At 41.0% G+C, this 27,681-nt stretch overlaps 1 protein-coding gene and 1 long non-coding RNA gene across 5 annotated transcripts in view; one reads left to right on the top strand and one right to left on the bottom strand.

Annotated features, from left to right (window-relative positions):
• Positions 1-1,633: 1,633 nt before the first annotated feature.
• LOC117048389 lies at positions 1,634-5,847 on the bottom strand. Its single transcript, XR_004426839.1, has 2 exons — positions 5,793-5,847; positions 1,634-1,794 (listed from the first exon to the last, which is right to left on the bottom strand). It is a non-coding gene; the product is annotated as an uncharacterized LOC117048389 (long non-coding RNA).
• Positions 5,297-27,681, top strand: part of EPS15 (epidermal growth factor receptor pathway substrate 15) — a 53,635-nt gene continuing 31,250 nt past the window's right edge. For 3 of the 4 annotated variants that reach the window (XM_033152163.1, XM_033152164.1, XM_033152167.1), the window contains exons 1-6: positions 5,297-5,488; positions 20,247-20,288; positions 22,268-22,357; positions 23,034-23,081; positions 24,406-24,501; positions 26,670-26,732. In XM_033152163.1, the coding sequence (XP_033008054.1) occupies positions 5,462-5,488; positions 20,247-20,288; positions 22,268-22,357; positions 23,034-23,081; positions 24,406-24,501; positions 26,670-26,732 (366 nt within the window). In that variant the 5' untranslated portion in view covers positions 5,297-5,461. The remainder of the gene's footprint in view (positions 5,489-20,246; positions 20,289-22,267; positions 22,358-23,033; positions 23,082-24,405; positions 24,502-26,669; positions 26,733-27,681) is intronic. The other variant, XM_033152166.1, reaches the window with a different exon arrangement.

Here is a 27,681-nt window from a genome sequence, read left to right on the forward strand (position 1 = left end):
TCCTTGGCAAATCCCGTGTGTGGCTATCTGCTGGGACAGGCTTGCCTGGGTGAGGTGTGCAGGCAGGGGCAATCCATGCTCCCATACTAATATATAGGCTCTGCACACTTAAGTTATCATCTGAACTATCCCAGGCACCCCTCTACTTTTTGTAATAGCATTTTAGAGTTGCCTGAGTGTTTATAGTCTCTCTATCCTCACAACAACCTTGTAAAGTAGATCACATAGTCTGCTTAATCAAATGCATCCTTTTTGGTAATCCATGAAAGCTTATGCAATAATACATTTGTTATGCTTTAAAATGCAACTGGACAGTTTCGTTGTTTGTATAAGCCATGGTTAGCTGAACAACCCCTTTGATTTAAAGTGCACCACAGTAATGTGCCCAATGCCATACACTGAGCTGTGGCAGAGAGGATAAAATCTTAATTAGTCTCAATATCTTATGGTGGGCTATTTTTTATGGTGGCTTACTGAGAAGGAAAATGTGCAGAGAATATTTAATCAAAACATGATGCTGTCCCAAGAGGTTTACCTTGAACAGGGGAATACATGATTAAGAATTCTGAACCTCAGAAATAAATGGCATGTGCATGCACAGAGTCCACCTGCTTCCCCAATGAAGAATCTGTATTTAGTACTTCCATAACAATAACTTCAGCCTGAAATATAAATGCTTCATTGCCAGCCAGCCACATTATGCTTCAACTCACTGTTAGATCTTCAAACAAACAAACAAACAAACCTCGGGAATCTAGGCCTTCAGGCAGTTGGAAGAGAGAGATTTCTGGAGGCCCTTTCTCATAAGTAATGTGTGTTCCAGTTTGTTTTAAATACACTGGTTTGGTCATCATCCTTTGTGCAGAGTACATCTTAAAATCACCATCAATCTGCTCACAGTCTCCCCACAACAAACTGGCAATAGCATTCAGTATACTTACACAATAAATAATCCAAGATCAAATCAAACTGTGACCAGCCTCACACCCCTTCTCAAACTGTATTTTTATATGGTGTATACTCGTGTATGATATGTTTGTATGGTGTTCCTGAACATGCATTTGTATCAAAAAGTTGCCAGGCTCACAGCATCCATTGTTAGCCAAAAAGAAATGCATGTCCCAGCATATCTTTGAAGACACACAAAGAAAGAAAGAAAGAAAGAAAAAGCCCAGAGTTCCTTGGGAAGAAGGATTGAATGTTAAACTACTCTGGAAATTGTAAGAAGAATAGGGTGTCTCCAGATAACTCTCAGCGCCTTAAGATTATTTGAAGGATTATTTGGAGGAAGCCACCACCATTTAAAATTGTATGATACAGCTTTAAATGTATAGTCTCTAGATGGGGCCTCATCCAGTGAAGTTCACTCTGACAAACAAATAAAGAAACAAGCAACAAAGGTGGTCACAAAAGTTGAGGCCTGAGTTTTACTACTGTCTACTACATTCCCATTCCGTCTCAGGTGGCAAAAGGGGATGTGCCACCCCAGGGCATAGCCATCACATTAAACACTATACTGTTATGCAGGTAGTACACAGTATTGCAAGGGACACTGTTCAGGAAGATACTCCTAAAAGGGCAGAATGGACAGCAAGAACATTACATGCACAACCACAACAATTCTTCTAGTAAGTAAAATGGAAAGGTAAGAGTTTATTGTGTTATGACAGCTATCAGGTTTCCACACACAGTTGAACACAGATTATCTAGGCTCATGTTTAGCTCCAGAGCTGGGGCTCATTCAGAAATACACAAGCTGGTTTCCTTCAACGTTGGACTCCAGTACCAAGATATCTAGGGAAAACAGCAAAAAAAATTAGCAGACTTGTCAAAAGAACAATACATGACATTTTGCAGGCCTGTCTCAGGCAGCATGACCATTCTGTATAGTTTGAATTCTATCCTATGTTTCCTGATAAGTAAGGTCATTAACATATACCCAAGGAGACCTTTGTTCTTGCCATGAGTCAAATAATTAGCACGGCCACCATCACCGGCATTCTCATTCAATTTGACATACAACCTGTCAGATATGGCACAAATGAATCGCTGAAGACACTTCAGTTTTCAGCATTAAAATTCTGGTACATTCATACTCTTTGTCTGAACATCATTGTGCATTAGTGAAGTAATGCTGTATTCTTTAAACTTTTTTTATTTATAAAACAATAGAACCAATCATTACAGAAGGAAGTTTTACATATATGTAATCGAACAGCCTAAGCTTATAAAGATCTTGCCCAGAGGGTACTAGCCCTTTAATACCCAAAAGCACACTTAAAAATTAAAACTCATTCCAATAAACTCCAGGGCAGGCAATTTACACAAAATGGCTTCTTTGACTGGAAAGCAAACACATCTCAGTGAGACCTTGTAGTATCCTGATGGCTTAGAGGTCAAGGTTCTGTGCATAGCTGTCAACCTTTCCCTTTTTTGGCGGGAAATTCCCTTATAGCAGTGGGGAACAGCAGGGAAGGTTGACAGCTATGGTTCTGTGAGGCTTTTCACAATTTGATATAATTATATTTACCGTAAATCGAACAAGACGTTATAAATTCATCCTGCTAAAAAGCATTACCATGTCCTGACCCTACACCATACAATGGGCATGGTGATTCAACCATCAGTTACAATTTCTCATATATTCTAGTTTAAAGCTACCATGGTTTAAGATAAGGTTTCTCATATATTCTAGTTTAAAGCTACCATGGTTTAAGATAAGGTTTACATTTTATTTTGGTGCTTAAGGCCATGAGAGATCAATGGCAGCAACCTCCTGAGCATGTGAGCTTGTGTTTTAGCAAAGTGTGCAACAGGGCTCCATGAGCTTTTGGCTGCCTTTTTCCTGTTTGAAACATGGCAATGTGCTCCTGGATCAACATGTGGGAGACTGGCTGCATCTGTTTCCACATGGATCGTGTTGCCAGCACTTTCCCTGATTAGTGGGCTGTGGCAGTTTCTTGGGATGTTGTGGGCACGTATGTTATGTTTTCCTTTGTGTATTTTCTCTCTTTGCCCAGGCTGTGGACAAAAATAAAACCATAGGAAAATCCAGTTAGAGATCCCCTGTGTTGCATGTACCTTGGCCCTCCAGAGGACAGCTGGTTTGCAACCAATACAGTACTTTCTTGTACATTGCTGCAACAATGTGTTGACTTTGTATGAATGTTGGAGATATCGCTCTGCCTATGTGTGCACATGTGTTGCCTAATTTGAACCTAGAGTCCATGCAACTAACTGGGGATCTTTTCCCTTTTCAGTATCAGTTCCCGCCCCCTCGCCAGCGGGGCCCCCCCATGCTGTGACAGTTGTTTTAAAGTTCAATGTGTTACATGGACAACTTTGTAAAATAAAGAAGAAAGCCACTTCTATGATTTATGGTCTGTTTAGTGAGAAAAGGCTGTTTTCAGCAGACTGTATCAAAGCTCCTTGTGCTTGTTGAAGATAAAATAAACTGTACGGTGCTAGTGTGCAGGCGGTATCATTTCATGCTCTATTTCTGTCAGAGTACATTACTGAGTAGCGTGTGAGTAGTGGCTAAACCTCTGGCAGTTATACTGTACATTGCTTGAAGGTCATATGATATTTATTCAAGTTTGTTAGTTTTGTAGTGACTTTAAATGGCAACCTTGGGGCTGAATATGTTAACCTCTGCTACTGGGCGACTTCCATTTGTTTCAGAGGATCGAAGGAATCTGCAGATATGTTCCTGGCCTACGTACAGAAGTATCACAGTCTCTCCAGCATTTCACAGATAAAAATAGGGACACTTTTGTGGACTCTTACACATTGCTGAAGGCTCTTCTCTGCCTGCTGGATGCTGTATTAATTTGATCTACAATTGCCTGGCCTGCACTGGCACTGTCTCTTAATAAACTAACAGTCAGCTGCCTTTTTATTTTAATTCTCTTATTATTATTGTTTTCTAAATTACTTATCAGTCCTCTTAAGACACAGATGGACAACTTTTGTCCCACCAGATATTGTTAGACACCCACTGGCCCCTGCCAATACAGCCAGGGGTCAGGGGTGATTATTAGTATTCATTAAATTTATTAAACTACTTCTCTTGCTGCAGGCAATTCAAGGCATCTTTATGAAAACAAAATGACAAAGCAAAACCTCATACATTAATTAAAACCGGTGTGTGTGTGTGTGGGGGGGAATCATTAAAAACAACACACCGGCTTTAAAAAGTCATGGATTGTTAACAGCCAAAGGCCTGGTTGAAAAAATGGTTTCGCCTGGCACTGAAAGATATGTAGTGATGGCACCAGGCGAGTCTCCTTGGTGAAAGCATTCCACAGTGGGGAGCCACCTCAGAAAAGGCCTGTTATCAGGTTTCCACCCTCTGGACATCTCATGGAGGGGGCATGCAGAGTAGGGCTTCAGATGATGAGCACAGGGTCTGTCTGGGTCAGTTCATATGGGGAGAGGCAGTCCTTGATAATGTTGTAGTCCAATAACCACAGGTTCCCCATCCTTGTTGTATAGATTTAGTATTTTGTTGATCCTATTTGTATTTTGTATCCAACTTAACTCCAAAGAAGCCATGCAGGCAGCATCTACACTTTTGAATAAAATAGGAACAAGAGAACTGAAAAAAGCCCTCCCACGTAGTCAGAATTAGGTTCCACGAAATTCAATGGGGCTTACTTCTAAGTAAATATGCATAGGGTTTTAGGTGTTTGTTGTAAAGCTGCTATCTATACTGAGGCAGGAGGAAAACAGAACCGGATAATGTGCACTTTAAAATACTAGAGAAGATTGAGATACAGGCCGTCTAACTGATAAAAGAGCTTCTCTTAGGAAGAGCAGAAACGCAATTCCCTAACAATTCATTTTGAGCTTAAGCGGATCTATCCTTAAGAAAGGAAAATGCTTTGTGGCTTGCCAGGTTTACAGTTTGTGCTGTGAGATCGTTTACCAAGGAAATGGCCCGTAAGGCTGCAATCGTAGGGCGTGCTTACTCGGGAGCAAGCAGCACCGAACACGGCGAGATCTACTTTAGAGTATTACACAACGGAGGTTAGCCACCACAACGCGTACGCCCAACGAGAAAGCTCTCCCAAGTTCTGCCTCTGTACGACTCCAGTCCGCATTTTCGTAGCCGCCGAGCTTAACTGAGGTCGAGCCGAACCCTCTTCCTGGCCGGGCCAGGCGAGCGTAATAGTATTCCTCCGATCGGAGGCCGAATTGAGCGGTTGATCGGTGGTGGCTCCGCTCCAGAGGGGGCTGTGCCGGGAAGGGATCCGGGCGCCGGGCTTTGCTGCGCAGCGGACGGGCCGCACGCAGGGCGGGGCCTGGCTGGGGGTGGCTCGGGAAGTTGCCGAAGTTGGGCAGAGAGTGGAGGGACGGAGCCAGCGAGCGTCTGCCTGCTCGGGCCGGGCCTTCCTGGGTGCTGCTCTTCCCCCCCTCCCGCCCTCTCTTCCCTGTCCGGCCGGTGCATGATGGAAGCAGCATGGCCGCTCATCTTTCCTTAACGCAGGTAGGGACTGCTCGCTTTTCGCTCGGTGGGGAGGGAGGGAGGGAGGTAGGTTGCGGGGTAGTGGGGTGGTTAGCTTGAGCGGGGGAGGCAGCCGGGGGAAGCCTCGCCTGGCTCCCACGCTCCCGCCGTCTTCCCTTAGAAGAGTTTCCTTTGTGACCTGGCCGCCTCCCGCTTCCATTCCTCCTTGTAGCCCTTTCCCTTCCCGCGTCTCCCCTATGGGCGCTTCCGCCTGCGCCCCCCTTCGCAACACCCGCCCTCCATCTCTGTCTCTCTGGGGCGCCTATTGGAACCCAGCGGGGCTTACTTCTGAGGAGGCGCCTTGTTTGTGAACAGCCTCTCCTGTTTCCGTGCTCTCTAAGTCTTCCTCCCTAGTCTCCTCCTCCCCCCCCCCCCCCACCTCCCAAGTTCTGCTGTTGCCCCAAAGCTGCCGCCCTTCACTTCGCCGGTGGTTCCCACGGGGGACTCCGCGCCTTGTTTCGCATAAGCGGACGACGTGGGCTGCGCCTTACGCAAAGCTCGTAACGCAGAGAACGTGTCTAGCGGGCGCCCGGAATTCCGTCTCCGCTCCGCGGCTCTTGTCATTCTAGTGTGGCGAAGAGTGACGGGCTTAGGAGTTGGGCTGACAAGGGGTCAAATCTCCACTCACCCGGGAAACTTGGTGTTTATTCGCTGCCTCTTCGCCTAATCTTCCTCACGGGGTTGTTGTGAGGATAACATGGGGAGGGAAAGCGCCACGGACACCATCTTGAACTCCCTGGAGGGAAGGTGGGCTAGAAATGTAGTAATAATAATCTTGGTGGGGTGGGTGTGTTATGGCTCTCTGAGTCTTTTTCTTTTTAACCCTCTGTAGGGTTTCCTCATGTTGCACCTACTGCACTGTTCTTTGTTGTATTCCCCACTCCATGCATTCAGAAAGACAGACTCTCTTTCTGTAGGACTTCTTTCCAACCTAATACCTGTTATTTCTTCTCCAGAGGTGCTCCCACCCATGACATGGGGTGAAGCGGCTACCTCAGGCGGCAGAAGTGCAAGAGGCGGCACTCCGCCTGCCCCACCACTTCTGCCATTCAGAGGGAGGTGTTCCAGCGCTCAACATTGCCACTTGTCTTCCCCCACCCGGGTGGAGACGCCGCAGAACAAGAGGCAATACTTTGAGGAGCGTCCTGACTCCTGCCAAGTTCAGTCAGAGCCAGGGCATTCCTGCACACTAGTTGTGATCAGCAGTGTTAGAAACTGAGATATGAAAGTTAGGAGCTAAATGGCACCTTAAACCTAGGTTATGGGTTTAACAACGGAATGTCTAGGTGTGCTTTTTTAATAACTAGAATACAAAGCTGAAAATGAATGAACTGCAGCTAAAATATTGTGTTCATTTTTCACATGGTCTAGTCCTTTCCCTGCCTACCCCCCTAATATTCTTAGGAGGATCTCTTCTCCAGTCTTCAGAGAGTAGCTGGAAGTTGGGAGGTAGAAAAAAGGTCCTGCTTTCCTTCCACTTTGCAGTTTTAATCTGAAATCTTAGGTTCAGCCCAGAGCTCAGAAACTGCTTGCGCTAATGAAATTCCTTGTCGCAAAATGTGTCTAGAACAATGTGACTCCCCAGGGGAAAGCCGTGGCAACACTTTGAGGAGAACCTTGGCTCCCAAGTTCAATGAGAGCCAGGGCACAGTGTTGACAAAAGGGGAGGGGGCAAAAGGCAGCAATTCCCCTTTCACTGGGCTGCCCTTGTTCTCTCTTTTTCCATTTTGGCTTCTGTGGTTCACTTTTTGCAAACACCTTACTTTTCTTTTTTTAATTTTATTTTTTTTAATTGATTTTTTTCAGTTAAACAAAATAAAGTAAAATAACCAATAGAAACAAAAGGTGCATTAGAAAATACAAAAATGAGGGACCCCCCCGTTCTATACATCTATATATATCTATATACAATGGTAAACACGTTGTTTTTCCTGTGTCCCAGAACAAACTAGGGCTGCAGTCCTAACCCCACTTACCTGGGAGTAAGCCCCATCAATTTCAGTGGGAGTTACTGATGTGTCAGCATGGTTAGGTTTGGACTGTAGGTGCTGCAAAAAGTTTTCTCCAGCACAATGGCAAGAACCCACTTCAACATGGGTTAAAATAGAGTGCTACAAATAAGCCTAATGTACTCTTAATTCAAAGATTATATATGTAGAAATATCCCTCTGTAATAATGAATTTCAGTTCAGTTAATATAAAATGATCCTTTATTTTTGGGATGGTCTTGGTTACCTCACTTCATGCTAATTGGTCTTATATGTGTAAACAGGAAGTACAATCATCATGAGTGTAGGTGTTGTGTATTTATGTTCTTGTTCATTACTCCATGTACCTGGTGCAATTATTGGAAGTAGAACTCTATGGGGGGTAAACTATAGTGCCCAGAATTCTCTGAGGGAGAGAATGTGCTTTAAAACTATAGTGTATACACAGCTGCAGACTTTGGTATGCTGAAAGAGGAATTAAGAGTTGCTGTATCGGCACTATTTGTGGTGGGGAAACTAGTAGCTGCTTAACTTCAACTATGCAGTTAGCATAGCAGTATGTTTGCAAATGAATACAACAATGAAGTCTTTGTTTATTTGAAATATTAATGTACTGCTACTCAATAAAATAACACCAAGGTGGTATATAATAAAGCAATTCAGTACAAAACAGCAATACAAAAATGAAAGCTTGAGGCTATAGTCCTATCTGAACTGAGCCCAGAACACAACTCTGTACATGTCTCACTTGCAGGCCTCTCTTGCACATACTTACTTAGAAGTTGGTCCCACTTGGTTGGTAAGCATGTGTAGTTCAGATTTCATGGCCGACCCTTGGTTTTGCCATTGAGATCTGGAAATCCACACACCTGAAGCCATAGTTCCAGTTCTGGTTTGGATGTGAATTTGTCTGGACCTGTTTCATTCTGGGTTCAGGGGCAGTTTGGGAACTGATCAGTTGAGAGTGGGACAGGGAGAATGTGACTCTGCTTCTCAGTTTCTTGGTGACTTTGACACCATCCTCCTGGACTTGGCACTGTGGGATGAATATTGTGGGCACTGTTTTATAGTGGTTTTGCTCCTACCTGCAAGGTCTTTTCCAGAAAGTATAAATGGCAGATAGTGTTTTGGCCCCATAATGCTTGTGCTATGGTGTACTACAGGGTATCAATCTTGTCCCCGGTGCTGTTTAACATCTAATGACCACACCCAGTTCCTTCATATAGGAGTTTGGATGCAAAGTGTCACCAGTATGCTGATGACATGCTGCTGTAATTTCTTTATAACATCATAATGGGGATACACTGTGAATGAACTGGACCACTGTGTGAGTGCGACAGTGGACTGAATTAGGGCCAGTAAGATGAACTTTAACCCTGAGAAGATTGAGGCACTGTTGGCTTGTGTTCCTTTGTATTTCCTGGATGGAGTTACACTTTCTCTGAAAGAACAGATTTGGAGTTTGGGGTTGCTCATGGATCTGTGTTTGTTGCTAGACACTTAGGTAGCCTCAGTGGCTAGGAGTGCCTTTTAGCAGCTATGCTTGGTTCACAAACTATTACCATTCTTGGACAGGGATAGTTGGGCCACAGTGATTACTTGAAATGCACTTTATGTGAGGCTACCCTTTTGCTTGGTCTGGAAACTCCAGCTGGGGCAAAACTGCTGCTCGATGGCTATTGGGGACAGACTATCTCCAGTACATAACTTCAGTGCCCAAACACTTGCACCACTACCGATAATAATAATAATAATAATAATAATAATAATAATTTATTTATACCCCACCCATCTGGCTGGGTTTCCCCAGACACTCTGGGTGGCTTCCCATAGAATATTAAAATGCAATAATCTATTAAACATTAAAAGCTTCCCTAAACAGGGCTGCCTTTAGATGTCTTCTAAAAGTCTGGTAGTTGTTTTTCTCTTTGACATCTGGTGGGAGGGCGTTCCACAGGGCGGGTGCCACTACTGAGAAGGCCCTCTGCCTGGTTCCCTGTAACTTGGCTTCTCGTAGTGAGGGAACCGCCAGAAGGCCCTCGGCACTGGACCTCAGTGTCCGGGCAGAACGATGGGGGTGGAGACGCTCCTTCAGGTATACTGGACCGAGGCCGTTTAGGGCTTTAAAGGTCAGCACCAACACTTTGAATTGTGCTCGGAAACGTACTGGGAGCCAATGTAGGTCTTTCAAGACCGGTGTTATGTGGTCTCGGCGGCCGCTCCCAGTCACCAGTCTAGCTGCTGCGTTCTGGATTAGTTGTAGTTTCCGGGTCACCTTCAAAGGAGCCCCACATAAAGTGCATTGCAGTAATCCAAGCGAGAGATAACTAGAGCATGCACCACTCTGGCGAGACAGTCCGTGGGCAGGTAGTGTCTCAGCCTGTGTACCAGATGCACTACTGGGCCAGGTTCAAGGTTCTTGTATTAATGTACCAGCCTTAACAACTTGGGCCCAGGAAACCTCAGGGACTGCCTGATCACTGAGGTTTTCGGCGGAGTGTTCCACCATGGATCGTATCTACCAGGAACTGTGCATTCAGTATTGTGGGACCAATTTAATGGAACATCCCAGTTGAGCATCTGAGCCTTAAGCATATTTTTAAGATTCAAACTGTGGTGATCAAGCTACGTGTAGTATGGCCACCTGTATTCAAACAGTACAGTTCCATCAAAGTAACTTGATAGTTTTGTCAGAGAAGAACCTGTAAGTGGCTAAAATTCTAAGTGTAGATATTGAAATCCCAGCTTAGGATATTTGCTCAGCTTTGAAGCTCCCTAAAGAGAAGACAGACATAAGAGTGTGGTGCAAATGGTTTGAATGCATACTTTTTGTCCTGAAAACAAGTCCCTCTGAATGTACTGAAAGTGCAACTGCATCACTTTTATATATTTATATATATAATATGGGTCCACTGCGTTCTAATGTATTTCTTCCCCAATGAGAGAATCTTTGTTCTTTCACTACACTCAGTTCTGTATAATTCTTCCTCAGGCTGGGGTGGCAAGGCAAGGAGAGTTAAGTTCTGCAAAAGCATTGTCTTTGATCAACTAACTGATACATTGGGTGAATTGTATATAGTATTTATTTATGTATTTAATTTTCATGCTGCCCTTCATCCAAGGATCACAGGATGGTTGACAATATAAAAACACAACAACACATAACATAATAAGAAACAAAAGAATAGTAAAATGATATGGCATTTTCTTCAACTTCCAGTGGAAGTAGCTTGCTCTCCACTCTCCTTTTTTTGGTCTCCAGTGCTGCCTATTTAGGCTGCCTTTCTATTTGTTTTGGTATTCTAAGCTGACTGGGTTTTAATTATCTGCTATTCCACTTCTGGTTTTTGGCTTTGTTTTAATTGTTTTGTATTTTGAATGTTAACCACCTTGATCACTCCTTGTTAAGCAGGAAGCATGTGTGGTTTTTCAATCCTATTTTCATTAATTGCCTATATGAACAGTGAATTTCCATTTAAAATAAAAATTCAGCCTGTATGTTTGAAAGGCATACCCTGGAAATCTGACCCTGTGGCATGTTTTCCTATATTCTTTCATGGTAAGGGATTTTGGTGTGTATTACTAAAAAGTAGACCCACTTAATCACTGATCAACATGCTAGTTTCTGAGTCTGTAGAATATATTGTCACAATGTTGTCAACTTTTACTTTGATTGAAAGTTAGAAATTTTTTATTCATTAAGGATTAGAATATGTATTTTTATGAATTGGCCAATGAAACTTGGCTTAGTTGTTGTCTTAATGGGACTTGGCCTTGTTGGCAGTTAAAAGTTTTGAACTTTTCCTTTTGAATTCAGAGGTATAATATGCAATTTTTATTCTCAGTACAATGTATGCTCCATGGCACTTTTGTGCACACAGAGCTTTCCCACCATTTTATTTTTTTACTGTGGATGTAAGATTGTATGCAAGTGTCTAACCACGCTGACATAAATTTGGAAAGCTATTTGTCTGGAGTTTTGCTCTTCATAAGTCCTGTGTAAACACTGGAGCTGCTGTTCTAGGGCAGTTGTACCATGGGACTTGGTTTTCCTGGCTGTTAACAATACATCTGCAATAAAAATGTGAATGCAGGCATTTCAGTAATACTGTTCAGATGCTTACCGGTACATGCTTTTTTTTTTTAAAAAAAATAATTTTTATCTTGCCTTTCTACACCCAAGTGTTTGTTTTTCAATGAAATATATTGGCTCTTGTCATTTTAACCGTGTCTCTGTGTGTGCGGGTTACATCTGTTTGCTACTAAAATGAGCTAAACTGAATGAGTATTAGTTAAAGCAAAATGGCCCTTTAAAAATATAAGCACTTCATGTTTGGGGGTAAGTTGGACTGTATCCTAATTTAACTAGCAAGTTGGATATTTCCTACAGTTTGAAAACTTATGACATCTGGTATAGTCAGCTGATCTTGACATAAATCTCAATGAAAGTTAAATACTTCTCTGCAATAAAATATCAGGATGTAGTTTTAATTTTGCATGTAGAATGGCTGGCATGCTTGCACTATAATTGAAAACAGAAGTTATATTGTAAATATACTGTTATGAAGCATGCAAGAAACTCTGAAAAATGACAGTCTTTCTAAAATGTTGCCTAGCAGCATATCATTTAATTTTCATTTTATATATAGTGCACTGACTACCTCATATGCACATTTTCCCCTCCATTTTTTTTGTTCACCTGTGGGAATACTGTGTATTGTGCCTGATGAATTGGTGGTGGCTGTGTGTATGTAGAGATCACATGAAATGTACTGCTTTTAGCATATTGAGAACCTCAGTTTTCTCTGTAAAACTGAGTTTAAGAAGTTTAAGGTCATGGTGATGGATTAATGCAATGCGGAAAGGGAAAGCGGAAAGAAGCCATTTTTGGAAGTAAGGGTGGGATGTCAGTGCCCTGCATAACCCTCTGTCCTCCTGACAACACAATCAGGCATCAGTCCTGTACCTGCATACCTGAGTGAGAGTAAACTTCATTGGACCCAACGTTACTTAATTTCTTCTGAGTTGACACAGGGTTGCTCTAGTACAATAAATTGCAAAACAAGTAAATAGATGCAAGCTGAAATCTGCATAGCTGATAACAGGGCATAGAATTCAGATTCTCTTAGTGCGGACTTTTAAGTGCAAGGCCCATGGAGACACATCTATACATTATTTCTGTATGAAGTAAATAGGGAGCAGCAGCATACAGAAAAGTTTTGCAATCCAAGATCCCTAAACACTTTCTCACAATGTTTAGAAACATGTTAACAAAATCAGGACTGAGAGAACTAGATTTTCACATTTAAAAACAAAGTTCAGTCAGTACACCGTGTAGTGGAGAGAGATACTCTGTTTTGCTAGATCAAGCTTTTTTATGGTGCTAAGCTAAAATCCTTCCTTGTTCACTCTTCTTCACTTCCTTTTTGGAGTGAATCACCATTAAAATTATTGGTTTCTTGTAAGGTTGAGTTGCAAATATAGTAGTGCTTTTCTTTTAAAGAGAAGAAAACAGCAAGTTTGAACCAGTAGATTATCTTCAGTAAGGAATCGAAGTTCACATTTCTTCTGGCACACTTTTTTACATATACTGTATTAAAAAAAAAATTCTACAATTGGCAGAGATGCTGATCTGGTTGGAATAGAATTAAAACCAAAACCTCGTTTTATACAAGTAACTAGAACGCTAATAAGGTTTGGTCCTGCTTAGTGATTTATAGACCATCTTAATCGCTGAATCATTAGCTTATTTTTTGCCAGTCTTTATATCTTTCATTTGCCATGAAAGTGTCTGCTTAAAAAACACTTTATGTTTTTGGAATTCTTGTCGCATAGAAAGAGAACCCTGGGCAAACATCCATAAAGGAAATACCTGCAAATGTTGCCTTAGTGAAAGCAACAGAAGTGTATGGAAGAGAAGAGTTGTTGGGCCAAGTAGGGCTCACTCGAAATGAAATAGCAGGTGAATACATTGTATTTTCAGCTGTTGTTTAAGAACCTGAATTAATCTTTGTTGCTTTTGTTTTGCTGTGCCATACTTAAGTGTTTAGCTCTTCAAGCAAGTGGGTGAAAACTTGTGTATTGTGTCAGAAAACTCTCTTACTTGCTCTTTGATTTTGTGCCGCCGAAACCGTAGCTTTGCCATGGTCTCCAACACTTGAAAATGATACCAAATTTGGGCAGTGAAGGTCATGGTAAACTTGGAAACAAAGCAAAGTCCTAAAAGGCCCCAATAAAATTAGGATTGCTATAAAATGGACTCATTTGAAAGTGAGTTAAAGCCTAGAATACTATCTGTAAGATACCTATTAAACACTGTTGAATATGTACTGGTTTTGCTTCAGAAATGCATATATATTTGCCAAATGGAACCTTGTGGGTTACAGTCACCACAATGGGATGTCTAGGCACCATTCCCCCCAATGCAATTTGTTGTTGTTGTTGTTGTCGCCGCCACCGTTTTCATTTGCTTTAAATTTTAAAGGGAAAAAATTCAAAGTGGCTTACAACACATTAAAACATCAAATAAAACAATCCAGAATCAAAGAAATAATAATCAAATAAATTCAAGGAAAATATTTCACATCCTTCTCCAAGTGACATTTTGCTTTCCCCGTATTTGTTTACCTACTTAATTTAATATAGCTGCCCCATAGCAGAAGTACTCTAGGAAGTAGACTAGGACCTGGGAGGCCAGGGTTCAAATCCTGAATCTCACTGGGTGACCTTGGGCCAGTCACAGGCTCTTAACGTACCTCACAGGGTTGTTGTAGAGATTAACTGAGCAGGGGAGTGAACCATGTACTCCTTGGAGAAAAAGGTGGGATATAAATGCAGTAAATAAGCTCTTCTGCTTACCTGCTTAAGAAAGTTGGAGGGACCAGCCAGATGGAGATGTCATTCACTAACCTGGAATCCAGAGATCACCATGCGGTCACAATTGGGCCTGCACCAGTTGCAAAATGTGCCTGGCTAATTTCCAACACTGTTTAGAATGGGTACTATGGGTTACCCTAGCAATAATCACAAATGCCTATATTGAAGCTTGTACTGCTAGAACTCATTATGCAAGTGAAATCCAGTTATAATATCCACTTATCCAAATACATTTTATACACTATACTGTAGTGATCTTCTAGGTGAGAGATGAATTGTGGATAAGGCAATATGCAGAACTTTGGGTTGATTCCATAAATTTGTTCTGGTTATGCAAGGACTTGTGCTTTTTAGAAAAACATTCCCTCTTCCTGTGTGTTCCCCAAATCAGTTCTGAGAGGGAGATCTCGAAGGTACATGGGGGCAGGAGAAGGAGGGGAAGTTCTGTTGCATAAGCAAAAGTAATTGTGTGAATAGAGCAACTTCGCTGGATACAACCCTTTCTCTTGGGTTGCATACTTGAGCTATTCAGCAGCTGCCAGCCCTGAATATTCTAAGCCAAGTAGTAGGTCTTGAAATTTTCTAGTACATAGTCCTGACATAAAGCTGTAAAAAAGATGTTTGAAATCCTAGAAACGATATAGCTTGCTTTTGGGTAGCTCATTATAACCACTTTACATAGAAAATATGGCATTACAAAATTTTGTGGATGGAATTTATTTAGGAAAAGAAAGATGGGCAAGTTACTGAGTCCAGGGTACTCCAAGCATGTAGGCAGGAGGTTGATACAGTTTTCTTGAGGACCATCTCAAAATACATGTGACACTCACTTGTTTGAATACACCTCTCTGACCTTCTTCTTACATTTGAATGGGTACCATCCCAGTTCTTGTTGAACATTTGAATTTTATCTTCTGAGATAAGCAACAAATTTTGAGTGACTGGCAGTGAAGAGAACTTTTAGGGAAGGGGTGGGTGAGAGTAAAAGGTCAAAATTTGTGGAACGATCCTGTTTGGGATGCTATATCTCAACTTATTGTGTTGCCTCTGAAACGTCGTACTTCAGATCTGGCAGTTCAAAAAAATCAAATGGCACTACTATTGCACATTGGGGTTAAGCTATACAGTTAGGGCATCCTAACATTATCCCTGCCTTCTCCTCCATTTCTGTGCTGGATGCAGGAGGGAGGCTGAAGAGCAATCTACATGAGGACCCTGGTGCAGAGAATAAAGGACTTCAACCCTTTCCCCTCCTGCTGTAGTCCTGATTATCCCCATTCCCCTGGGTCTTAGTCCATATCAGAATCACAGTGTCTGCAGTTTGCATTGCCAGAATAGGATCCATTGAAACAAATATATTCATTTTTAGCAATGTATGTATATATCATGAAAAGTTCATCTAGGTCCTGGGTGTTTTGCCTTGCCCATTGCTAGACTGCAGCATCTGATGTAATGTAGGCCTAGGAATGATAACAGTTCCCACACCCCTGATGTAGAGGGAAACATCCAAGTAGCCATTCTTTGCTAAAAGCAGTGATAGGGTAGATAAGTAGATAAGGGTAGATAAGTGTATTGCTTCCTTGCTGCTTTTGTAAGTACAATGCGTACCAACACTTTCCAAAGATGAACCTCTGGAAGAACTAAAAGAGGAGTTGGAGCCAGCAAGGATGAGCGAGTTGGCATTTGAAGGGGAAATTAATGTTGAATATCCAGTTTCAGCAGTGTGTTCACTCTGGTTAGTGGAATTCCTCCCTCAATATGTTTGAAAGCTTAATTGGGAAAAGGAAGTCAGCTATTCTGTGTTTCAAAGATCAACAAGATGTCTTTTGTAGCATATGTGCTACAAATTCTGATGCTACCAGATGGCTGGAAGAACACTCGTTGAATGCAAGTCAGCAGTTGCCAAGTGCTTTTGGGTCTGAGGTGTGGGTGAATTTGGTGGTGTTCTTGTGTTTGTAGTAAGGAGAATGTAAGGATATTGAAATAAGATGGTGGAGGGGTGATGTCTTTCTATCTGGGTGCTTATCTGGGTGGGAGAACAGGGCCTAGGTGGGAGGGAAGGGGAGGGGCATTGTGACGTAGTATGGCTAAGATGTGTTGATAGACACAAGTTTATAGTTAGATCCTCTGAATGCATTGCAAGTGGATTGAGGAGACCCTGAATTACAGTATTCAGGAAGGTGGTACAGCAGCAGAGGGCTTGTGCTTGGCCTTGCAGTTTAAATAGTGACAGTGTAAACTATGTACAAGAATTTTTGGAACAGCTGAGGTCTAAAGGGAAAATATATACAGTATTAAGTGACAGCTTTGTTACACCACGTACTTGGTGTTCGGGGGGCGCTTGCAGTTTAACACATCCTTGTGTAAGAAATAAAGAAACTTACCAGTCTTAATTCCAAGAATTTTGTTTCAGGTATATAATATTTCTTTACCTGTGATTTCCAGAAAAATCTTATATTGCTGTATGAATAATTCTATTCACTGTAAGAGAAATCTGATTGTCTTGTTGCCCAGTTTGACTTTTATCATAAAATGGGTCTCTTGCCAGTGAAAGCAGAAGACCTTCCAAGCTTTCGCCATTATACAGAAAATGTAATTTGCATCTGTTGTTCAGATGTTAAACTGCATAGGAGAGACTGGATGGAGAGACTGCTTTGGAATTTTAGAGTGGTGAAGGCACAGGATGTGAACCAGCATATGTTTCCTATTCAAGAGTAACAATAGGTTTGGCGTAGTAATGTTTTGCTAACAAAATGATGACATTGCTGTAGTTGAACGAAGATGTGATATTATTAATTGCTCTGTTGGGGAAAAGACAGAGTACTGAACGTTGACTTAATGGCTGAACTTCCACAGTGGTTTAGCAAAACTATTTTCCCTTCCTGGTATTTGTGGATATCTGTTAATGTATTAATCCTGAGCAACACTTAACAAATTTGAGTGGATTTTGGAAGAGCAGCATCAGATTATTATAGAATGTACTGCCTAATTACTGCACAAATTCAAACTAATGTTCCAAGTGGACTTAAGGGGTTGTTTTGTGTTACAAGCAGAAAGCAAATTCTGATAGTTGCACAAGTACAGGATGACTTATTTAAAAAACAGAAGGGGACAAATGCACACCCACTCAGGCTTTGGTGTAGGGTCAGTTGTTCACCTACTAACTGGCTGTTGACAACAATGATCAACGGATGATCTCCTTCTCCAACCCCCTGCCCCTACTGTGTCTTTGTTCCTGAAACATCTTATTATGTTTTAGAAAATAATTGTGCTAAAAAGAAAATAATTTTGCTAAAAAGAATTCCTGTTTAAAGTTGACACCTTTTATTTTTAAAAGGACAATCCATTTTTGCAGCATTCTTCTTAGGCGATCACTCGTAGCAGAGTAAGGTTGTCTTCCATGAACACAGTCTTAACAGTGAACCTGTAAGTGACTGTGGAGGCCAATTCTGGATCCACACAGTGGAGACATAGGTTTACAGGCGGGAGGTGATCATGGTGAGGGTTTGCCAAGCGTGCCTTCCTCTTAGCATGTTTCTCCATTTCATCCTGAGTTCGAGAGTCTTCAAAGTCTATGACACCTTTGGTAAAGGCTGTTCTCCAATTGGCCAGTGTTTCCCAATTGTCAGTGTTTATACTACATTTTAAGATTTGCCTTGAGAGAGTCTTTAAACCTCTTTTGTTGACCACCAGCGTTACGCTTTCCATTTTTAAGTTCCGAATAGAGTAGTTGCTTTGGAAGACAATAATCAGGCATCCAAACAACATGACCAGTCCAACGAAGTTGATGTTGAAGAATCATTGCTTCAACACTGGTGATCATTGCTTCTTCCAGTATACTGGCATTAGTTCGCCTGTCTTCCCAAGTGATATGTAACAATTTCCGGAGACACTGTTGATGGAATCTTTCCAGGAGCTGGAGATGTGTATGATGCTTCCAGCTGGTGGAAGTTGCTGTGTAAGCTTGTTCTGCTGTAGAACTAGTTTCTTTTGGGGAATTTCTGTTAATGTGCTGAGTAGAGTCACTGTTTTCTGGAAATGCAATTTCCCTCTAAGCTCTTGGGTACAGTTAAGAATGTTAGTAACTGTGGTGTTACTATTTATATATTCATTTCATTTCATTTCATGTCTTTCCTTTCTCCCGTGCAGCAACCAAGGCAGATCACAACATGAATTAAAAACAGATACAGCTAAAACTCAGAGTAGCAGCAACTTGTACAGCAATTCTAATCTGCTGTAGACCCGGGGGGTGGGGTGGGGAGGAATATGTGCCAAAAATACTGAATTTTGAATGTATTTCAGGTAATCCAGATTTGCATTTCAGTGATCTTAGAAAATGATAGAATTATGCCACAGAATGGGCCTTTCCTCCCAGGTTAAACATGTTTGGAGCTATGTCAGATCTAGGACTAGTTCAACCCAATCAGTTTAGATTATATAAAATTTTACAATTTAAGGCACAGCTGTCTTTTTAAAATAGTCATTTTAAAACTGTAATCCTAAAGTACCCTTTAGGATTAAGCCCCACTGAACACCATGAGACTTGCTTTTGAGTAAATGCATATAGGATTGTTCTGCATATAAGGAATACCATGGCAATACAGAATCGTTTACTATAATTTCTGTCCGAATATCTTTGACCAAAACTACTTTGAAGTTTGGAAGCTGCAATACTTGATCCTTCAACCTTGGGTCCTGTTGCATTTGCAAACTCAAATATTCCACAGCCAGTTTAGCCAGTGATCAGGGATATTGGAAGCTCTAGCCCAACTGTGTCTAAGGACCCGAGGTTGAAGATTGCTGATCTCCTTCATATATGTGCTTCATTGATAGGCAATATTGTGTTAAGAGTATTCAGCTTATTTTAAAGCATATTAACCTATCTTGTCTCAAATGCAATATGTAAAATAAGGGAGGAAAATAGAGGGGACGTACCGTAGGAGGGAGGCAGCTTTTAAATTTGTAATAATTTAGTGACAAATTGTTAACAATTATGGGGGGGGGGGGGTCGCAAATGCAGTGTATATACAGTGCTGTGAAATTAGCTAGCTGTTGATATGACCTGAAGTTATGTGCATTTGTTTTTCCACTCTGAAACATTATATAAACTGAACACTTGCACGCTTTGGGATTTAGCAGCATTCCGCATGTGTAACAATAATTGTGAATCACAAAATCCCACTGACTATAGCCAGGACTGATATTCCCATTCCACAAATTCTGCTATGTAAGAGTTGAAAAAACACGTACAAACTAGGTCAAACAGCAAGCTTGTGTGTCTCGATGAATGACACGCCTATTTTACTTGAATTCCATGCCAGACCAATGAATAATCAAATCTAAGGTTTGCATTCAAAGACGCCATGATAACCACATGCTTCAGAACACACAGCCAAACCTTAAATGTAACTGCAGCAAATTCCAGAGTCTGTTTTAGCAAAAATAGTCTTACAAGTCTTCAAAATGCCACCAGTGTACTGTGACATGAAGTTTCATGGACACGAAGATGCATCTGAAAAAGTAGGTTTCATGCCTGTAAAGTTTTATTCCTCAGTACATTGGTGAGTCTGCTGTAGGATCTTTTTATAGATTTAGTGGTTTCCTATGAATGTGAATCTCTAGCCACATAAGACTTTGTAATGTATTGTATATTGCTCTTCTATGCAATTATGGATAGTCTCTGTTTCTCTGAACGCTTACCTGACAGAATGAAATAAATATTTTGGGTGTGAAGTTAATTCTTAGGATATTTCAGTAGCTTTGCAGTACAATGGACTGTTTATGACAGAAAAAGCTAATGTCTTCCCTGTTTAATTACAGTCTTTAAAATCGAGCAGTATTTTAAAAACTTTTTCTCTCTCTCCCCTCCAACAAAGCTGTCAAGTGCAAATCCTGTGTACGAGAAGTTCTATCGACAGGTAAGTGTGGCTGGCTTCCTGGGCTTATACTTGCTTTTAAAATATCTCCTCCTTTGGTAGTTATGGATGGACATATTAAAGAGGAGAATAAAACAGATAATTTCTTCTTGCCTTTAGGCAATAGAATGAAATAAATATTTTGGGTGTGAAGTTAATTCTTAGGATATTTCAGTAGCTTTGCAGTACAATGGACTGTTTATGACATTCATATTTATACAAACAATCACTTGTACCAGTACAAATCAGCAATTATTGCAAAAGCTAATTGCTCTAGGCCCCACCAACCTCTCGTACCAGACAGTAATGGATTTATACCATTATAAGAGGAATATACTGTGGCTCATTATGTCTCCTTGTTGAAGCAACCAAGCATATCTTCAGTAAAAATTCTGTCCAGTAGCTTCTTAGGTCATGTCTTTGAATGCATAGTTCAGCTTGACTGACTGTGCTTTAAGCCTATCAGTCTGGACAGCTCTTAAAGTTTAACGTAGTTCCAATATTTGTAAGTACCAGAAAATAAAGGCCAGGTTGGAAACTGAAAGCACAAAATAAATAAATTAAAACCCTTAATATATAAATAACAAGACAGCTGTAAATATATATTCCCTTCTGCATGATGAATATATACCTCTCATCAGTCCTGCATTTCTTTATGTTTAGATGAAATGAATTAATCATAACAAAAAAGGACCTGCCTTTGGGTACTATGCTGCCCACAAGAGGGCAAATGTCTCTGTTCTGATTACCCAAAAGTTTCAATTGCCTGCATTGCCACAAGACTAGCATTGCATCTAAATTACTGTTTGTTTTGGCAGTCCTAGCCATTAGGTCTGTACCATCGAGCTTTGGTAGAATGGAAGTGCCCTTTTGCATTGTTACAGAGCTAAATAAGGACTGTTTATGGATTATGGATTCCCAGTCTTTTTTTTAGATGCAGAGATATTTAACGTCTGGCTTAAGTACCTGTTAGCAAATATTCATTACATTGATGCATAATCTAGAGACAATTAGTAGTAGTTAATAGGAACTTTTATTTCAAATCAAAGTAGAAGTAAATTCATAATATAATATTGTAAGAATTGCATGGCTTTTCTCTAGCACAGTCTGGATGACTGAATGCTGCTATAAAAATGCAACATTTGAATGAGCAAAACACACACTAAGCACGCTAAAAGAAATTATAAACAAAGAGAAGAGGAGCTTCTGGCCGGCAGCTGTAGGGATCTTGCAAAAGACAGGAAAGGGGATTAAATGGACCAATTGGACCATGGTTGTGTTGAGGTACCGAATGTGAATGTTGCTGGACTACAACTCCATTGGTTCCAACCAGCATGGCCAATGGTCAGGGATTCTGGGAGTGGTAGTCCACAACATATGGAGGGCACCATAGAGGCTACCACAGTGTAGAAAAAATGAAATGTACAAGTCACAGACTGGAAAGAAGCAAAGCAACGCTCTAGTATTATACAGTTAAAACAAACTAAGATAAACATTGGATAGCTGCTCTAGTCACAGTGTATCTGCTCTTCCTTCTGGCAAGGAAAATGTAGTGCTGTGCTGTCAGCTGCTAGCTGCCTGACGTTGTCAGTCTTTTTGACCTTAACAATCGAAATTAGTGAGAAGCCTCGCAAGTACTTCCAGGAAAACACTGCCAGTTCTGTACCTTCCATCGTTGTCCCTTGCTCTTCTAGGGTAAAGGTGGAGTTGGGGAAAGGCCCTCACAATACTTTAGTTTGTTTCCCAGTATACAGAGCCTGGTGTATCTGTAGCTTCTAAGTACTCAATAGTTTTAAAAAGATCATCTGGCTACAGTATTTGGCCACTGTTATCATTTTGTAGTTGCATATAAATAAACAATTTTGCAGAGGTAATAAATGTGTTGTACCCTTAATAGTAGTTCAGCAAGTCGTCCAAGTAAGTCAGTAACAAAACTTTTAAATTGCTACATAACAAATCTTCAATATGCCTTCCTTTTGCAGGTTGATCCTGGTAACTCTGGGCGGGTGTTGGCTTCCGACGCAGCCGTCTTCCTTAAAAAATCAGGATTGACAGACTTGATACTTGGGAAGGTATTAATTGTGAATCAAATATGGGTGTTGGGGTGGAGAGATACCGCCCTGTCTTGGTGCATACGATTGTAGGCCTGAATGAAACAAAAATTGGGTGTTTTGTGGAGCGCTCAGTAGTCACAATCCAGCCCATAGTTAGGTGCATCGAAGCCAATTTAAATAGGCTTCGGCTTGCTTATCTCTCTGGTGCATGGTGGCCTCTACATTTACTTTCTCTAAGGACTGACCCAGTTGCAGCTTGGAATATTTTTCAACATAGGACACTTCAGAATGCCTGAATGTGCACTGGTTAGAGATAGAAAAACGTACTTCCTTGAAATTTATGAAAGTGCCTGAAAATGAGAGAAGAGTAACTTAAAGCACTGAAAAGTGATTGCACATATTTCCTGTATGAATGTTTTGTTTTGACGTTTTTATACTTCCTTCAGTTTGTTGAGCTATTAACTTTGTTAGAGCTCTGTTTTCCCTTTTGCCAAAACTAAAGCCTCAACATTAAACTGAAATTCATACTATTGCCCCAGGTGTTGGGTACAGAATAAATAACACTTTTCATCAATGCACTGTTAAGATAATGTGGTTAAATGTTTGGGGTTATTATTTAAAACTGTTGCTCATTAGAGTGGGGAAAATATATTTCTGGGAGTACTTCAAGTGCTTCTTTCATCTAATTGTTTAGGTTTGGGACCTTGCTGATACAGATGGCAAAGGAATCTTAAACAAACAGGTAAAAATGTGATATATTTTTCTTCAAATGAATATGGTGAAAGGATAACGAGAGTAAAAAAGCATTTTTATAACAGTTTATAGCAGGTTAGATTCTGTTAGAGACCTCTGTATCTTCATAACACACTGAGACACAACTGGATCATTATTGAAATGGGCTTACAAATTATGGTGCATGAAAAATATTTTCTTGAGCAGGAATCTGTTACTTAGTGCAGTAACTCAGTTACTACACTTCTAGCTGAAGGAAAACAATGGAACTCAGTTAAGGATTATATACAGATATAATCTTCTCAATATTTTAATCATGCTTAGAAGATCAAGCGTGTGTTAGAGGACTGCATGCTATTTCTTCCCAATTCCCAACAGCCTTAAGCCTTGAGTAAGGAAATATAAGCCAGAGTTCCCTCATCTCAAGGGTTCATTCTGGAGCATTTAACCATGGTAAAGGCCAGCAGAGAAGGGTGAGAATAATTTGTGTAAGGAGAGGGGCTGGGGGATTAGAATGTGCAATTCTGAGGCCTGCTCCTTACCGTTAAATGCTACCCATTGCTTAATCACAGTTAAATCTGCTCTGCCCATTATGTTAATTTGTAATGCTAACACCAAAGTGTTGCTTAGATGCATCCAAAATATTTTGCTGTTCTGTATGTGCAGTGGGTGCCTTTCCCCACTTGCAGCCTTTTGCACCATATTGCGCTCTGCTTCTGAATTTTCCCTGCAACTTGGGAGCAGCTAGTTAGGTAACATAGTTTTAAGAAGTGGATGAGCAGCTCTAGCTTCCCCACACAAGCCATGGATCTAGCCCTTGATTACTGCCTTATACAGCACAGAATACTTAGATTGCAGAGTAAACAGCATAACATTGTGAATCATGCAGGATTTTTGACACAAAAGAGAAAAGCTGGGTCAGTGAATGACGTGTTGCGCATTAGAGGAAGGTTTTTTAAAAGCAACGCTTACTCTCCCAGCTTAACCTTTTGGAAATGTGAAGGATTTATAATAAGATTAGAATGCAGAAGAATGTGTAAACAAATGCAATGTCTTTTAAATTACATCACCTCCGTGTGTGCTCTTCCTTCTTCTAATGCTGAATATTGATGCATTTTAAGAACTGTTTAGGAAACCATATCAAGCTGGTTTGAGGTACCTAAACTTTTAGCATGCCTCTAGTAGCCACATCAAGATTTGCAATGGAAGGAAGAGTACCCTGAAGGTTAAAAGAGGTTGTTTTTGCTTATTTACTTGAAATATGGTGTGTGTGTTTTGATACATTTTTTTGGACAAAATGGTTCTATGTTAATTTAATTCTCTTTTCTTTTTAGGAGTTTTTTGTGGCTTTACGACTTGTCGCCTGTGCACAGAATGGATTGGACGTTTCACTGTGCAGTCTTAACTTGCCTGTTCCTCCACCTAGATTTGTAAGAACTTCTAAAAACGTCTTGCCTTCAGTATTTATGTACAATAAAACCTGAACACATTATGCTATGTAGCATGTGCTATCGCTATACCATTGAAAAAAAATCATCTCATGCAGCACCATACATAATGCCTTAATTGTTGTCAAGTGTTATAGTCTTAAATCTTTAGTCCTCTTTTCTTTTAAAAACTGTACACAAATGATGCTCAAAATACAGCAAAATGTGCAGTGTTGGTGATAGTAATATTCAGAGTACAGAATTCAAATACCGATGACCTAACAGGTCTTAGGTCCTCACTGGCCCTTGCACCTTGAACCGTGGGAACCATGTTGCCCCACCTCTGCAGCCCTTTGGCTTTGGGGCAGATATAAGTCCTAACCCATATATTCCAGTTCATTCAGCAGCTACCAGTAACTCTGGCAATAATTGGAACTGGCCACTCCTTCAGAAAAATAATGTAATTCATTCTGCCCTGTCCAATCAATATACCTGAAGGAGCATCTCCACCCGCATCACTCAGCCTTGACACTGAGGTCCTCCTCCTCGGGTCTTTTGCTGGTTCCCTCACTGTGAGAAGTGAAGTTACAGGGAACCAGGCAGAGGGCCTTCTCGGTACTGGCGAACACCCTCCCAACTTTTAGAACACATCTGAAGGCAGCCCTGTATCGGGAAGTTTTTAATGTTTGATGTTTTATTATGTTCTATATATTCTGTGGGACGCGGGTGGCGCTGTGGTCTAAACCACAGAGCCTAGGGCTTACCGATCAGAAGGTCGGCGGTTTGAATGCCCGCGACAGGGTGAGCACCCATTGCTCGGTCCCAGCTCCTGCCAACCTAGCAGTTCGAAAGCATGTCAAAGTGCAAGTAGATCAATAGGTACCGCTCCAGCGGGAAGGTAAACGGCGTTTCCATACGCTGCTCTGGTTTGCCAGAAGCGGCTTAGTCATGCTGGCCACATGACCCGGAAGCTGTATGCCGGCTCCCTTGGCCAATAAAGCGAGATCAGCGCCGCAACCCCAGTCGTCCGCGACTGGACCTAACGGTCAGGGTCCATTTACCTTTACTATATATTCTGTAAGCCATCCAGAGTGGCTAGGGAAACCCAGCCAGATGGGCAGGGAAATAATAATAATAATAATAATAATAATAATAATAATAATAATAATAATAATAATAATAATAATAATAATATATTGTAATAATATTATTACTATTGTTATGAATCCAAGCTGCTTCTAGAAAGTTTCTTCCTCAATATTCCCGTTCACTTGTGTCAAAATTGCAAAAGCAACTTATTGGGCTTAGATTTACATGTTGTAAGATAACGTGAGTATCAAAATGTTGAATAACCTGAGATAGTTTCCTTATTTAAAAAAAATACAGTCGTACCTCGGGTTACGTACTTTTTGGTTTACGAACTCCAGTAACCTGGAAGCGTAACCCAGAGTGCGCGCAGATGCGCAGAAGCATTCTGCGCAGTTCGCGCATGCGCAGATGTGTTTGCGCATGCACAAACCGCTACTTCCAGGTTTTCGCGCACTTGTTCAGGTTGCGTACTTTTCGGGTTACGAACTGTAACCCGGAACCAATTACGTACGCAACCTGGGGTGCCACTGTAACTGGGTATGCACCAAGATGAGAAATTGAGTGCTGAAATTGAGAGCAGATTTCTCTCTGTGTGTGAGACAGCATAAAATTGCTGCTTTCAGAAGATCTTTTTAATATTAATTAATACTGGATTATTAGATGGATTATTAGAATCCTTTCCTTTGACCACATGTCGCCTTTGTGGGTTGGTAATTAGAGCTCACAGCAGTTTTTAATTATCTTATTTCTTCTGGCACACACTATGTCCTCAGGTACATAGTAGGAAATTATCATTGTACACAGTGAACATAACACTTTTCAACATAGAAACTTTGGGAATTATTAGTCTACATTTTGGTTGGTATTGCAAGGTATTCAAACCATCATATTTTCCTTAAACAATATGTACATACTGTAATGTAAGCCGAGTCATTTTAGCTCACAGCTGAAATCATTCTTCATTAATACAGATTCAGGCACTCTGACTTTATTTTACACAGCAGGAATTTATGATAAATCTGAATGACAGTTGCTTGTCATTTCCAAGTAAGGACAACTGAAATAATTCTTCTTTCCACTAGAATGATTCCTCTAGCCCTTTATTATCTGGGGGAGCACCAGCTGATATCCCATGGGCTGTTAAGGTAAGGGAAGTGAACTGGAACCTTAGCTGAAGTGAATGCTTTTTTCAGTGTATCTCAGCTTCTGCCTATTAAGCTTCTATTTGGAGAGGATGCTCCAACTTTCCTTGCTTTGCCCCTTTTTTGGAAACAAAACCTGTTACCCAACTGAACAAATACTTCCTTGCAATGTAGCACTTCCTCTCTTTGTAGCAGCTTGGCTTGGTTTCATGACTGTTGATTGGTGTAAAAGCACATTCACATCTCTTGTCTTGGATATTTGGCCAAGTTCCTGAAGGGTGTGTGTGTGTGTCTTTCTCACTTGATCAACTATTGGAGTTATCTATGGAGTGGTAGATGCATCTGTGTGTGCATGTTATTTTTGTTGGCTTCTCCCGAATGTGGTTAAAATCATGCGCAAGAGGTCTAAACCATAGCTGGCACAAGCTGCTGCTTAACATAGTCATTAGACATGGGCCTTCTCTTCAAAAACTCTTGTTCATATGCTTGAGTCATTGACTACTTCAGCTTCTTCTTGCTTCTCTACTCATCTCTTATTACACCTTGGCTCCTTCACCCTTTTACCAGAAAGCTCTGTCACCAGAATCATTCGCTTCTTCGTCACTCGGGTCATATGATATGCCTACAGTAGCTCCCTGCCTGTTTCCAGATCCAGCACAGATTTCTTTAGCCTTCCTGTCGAGAGTCCCATTATAGCTGTGTCAACTTATCTGCCTGCTCTTATATCCCAATATATACCTGTGACCTTTGTTCCTCCAGACATACTGACTTTAGCAAACATGAATCCTTGAGGTTGGCATAGCAGGGAAAAGGAGAATGAGAAAGAATTTTTAAAAGACCCATTTTCCACCTTGCATCTCTGGTGTTATAAAGCTACTGCTGATTTTTAGGGCCTAGGGCTGCACCGCAAAATATTCTTGTCCACCTGTAACTGTATAAATAAAAATCTGTG

The sequence above is a fragment of the Lacerta agilis genome, chromosome 6 (genome assembly GCF_009819535.1).
Source record: "Lacerta agilis isolate rLacAgi1 chromosome 6, rLacAgi1.pri, whole genome shotgun sequence".
In the NCBI taxonomy this organism is placed as follows: domain Eukaryota; kingdom Metazoa; phylum Chordata; class Lepidosauria; order Squamata; family Lacertidae; genus Lacerta; species Lacerta agilis.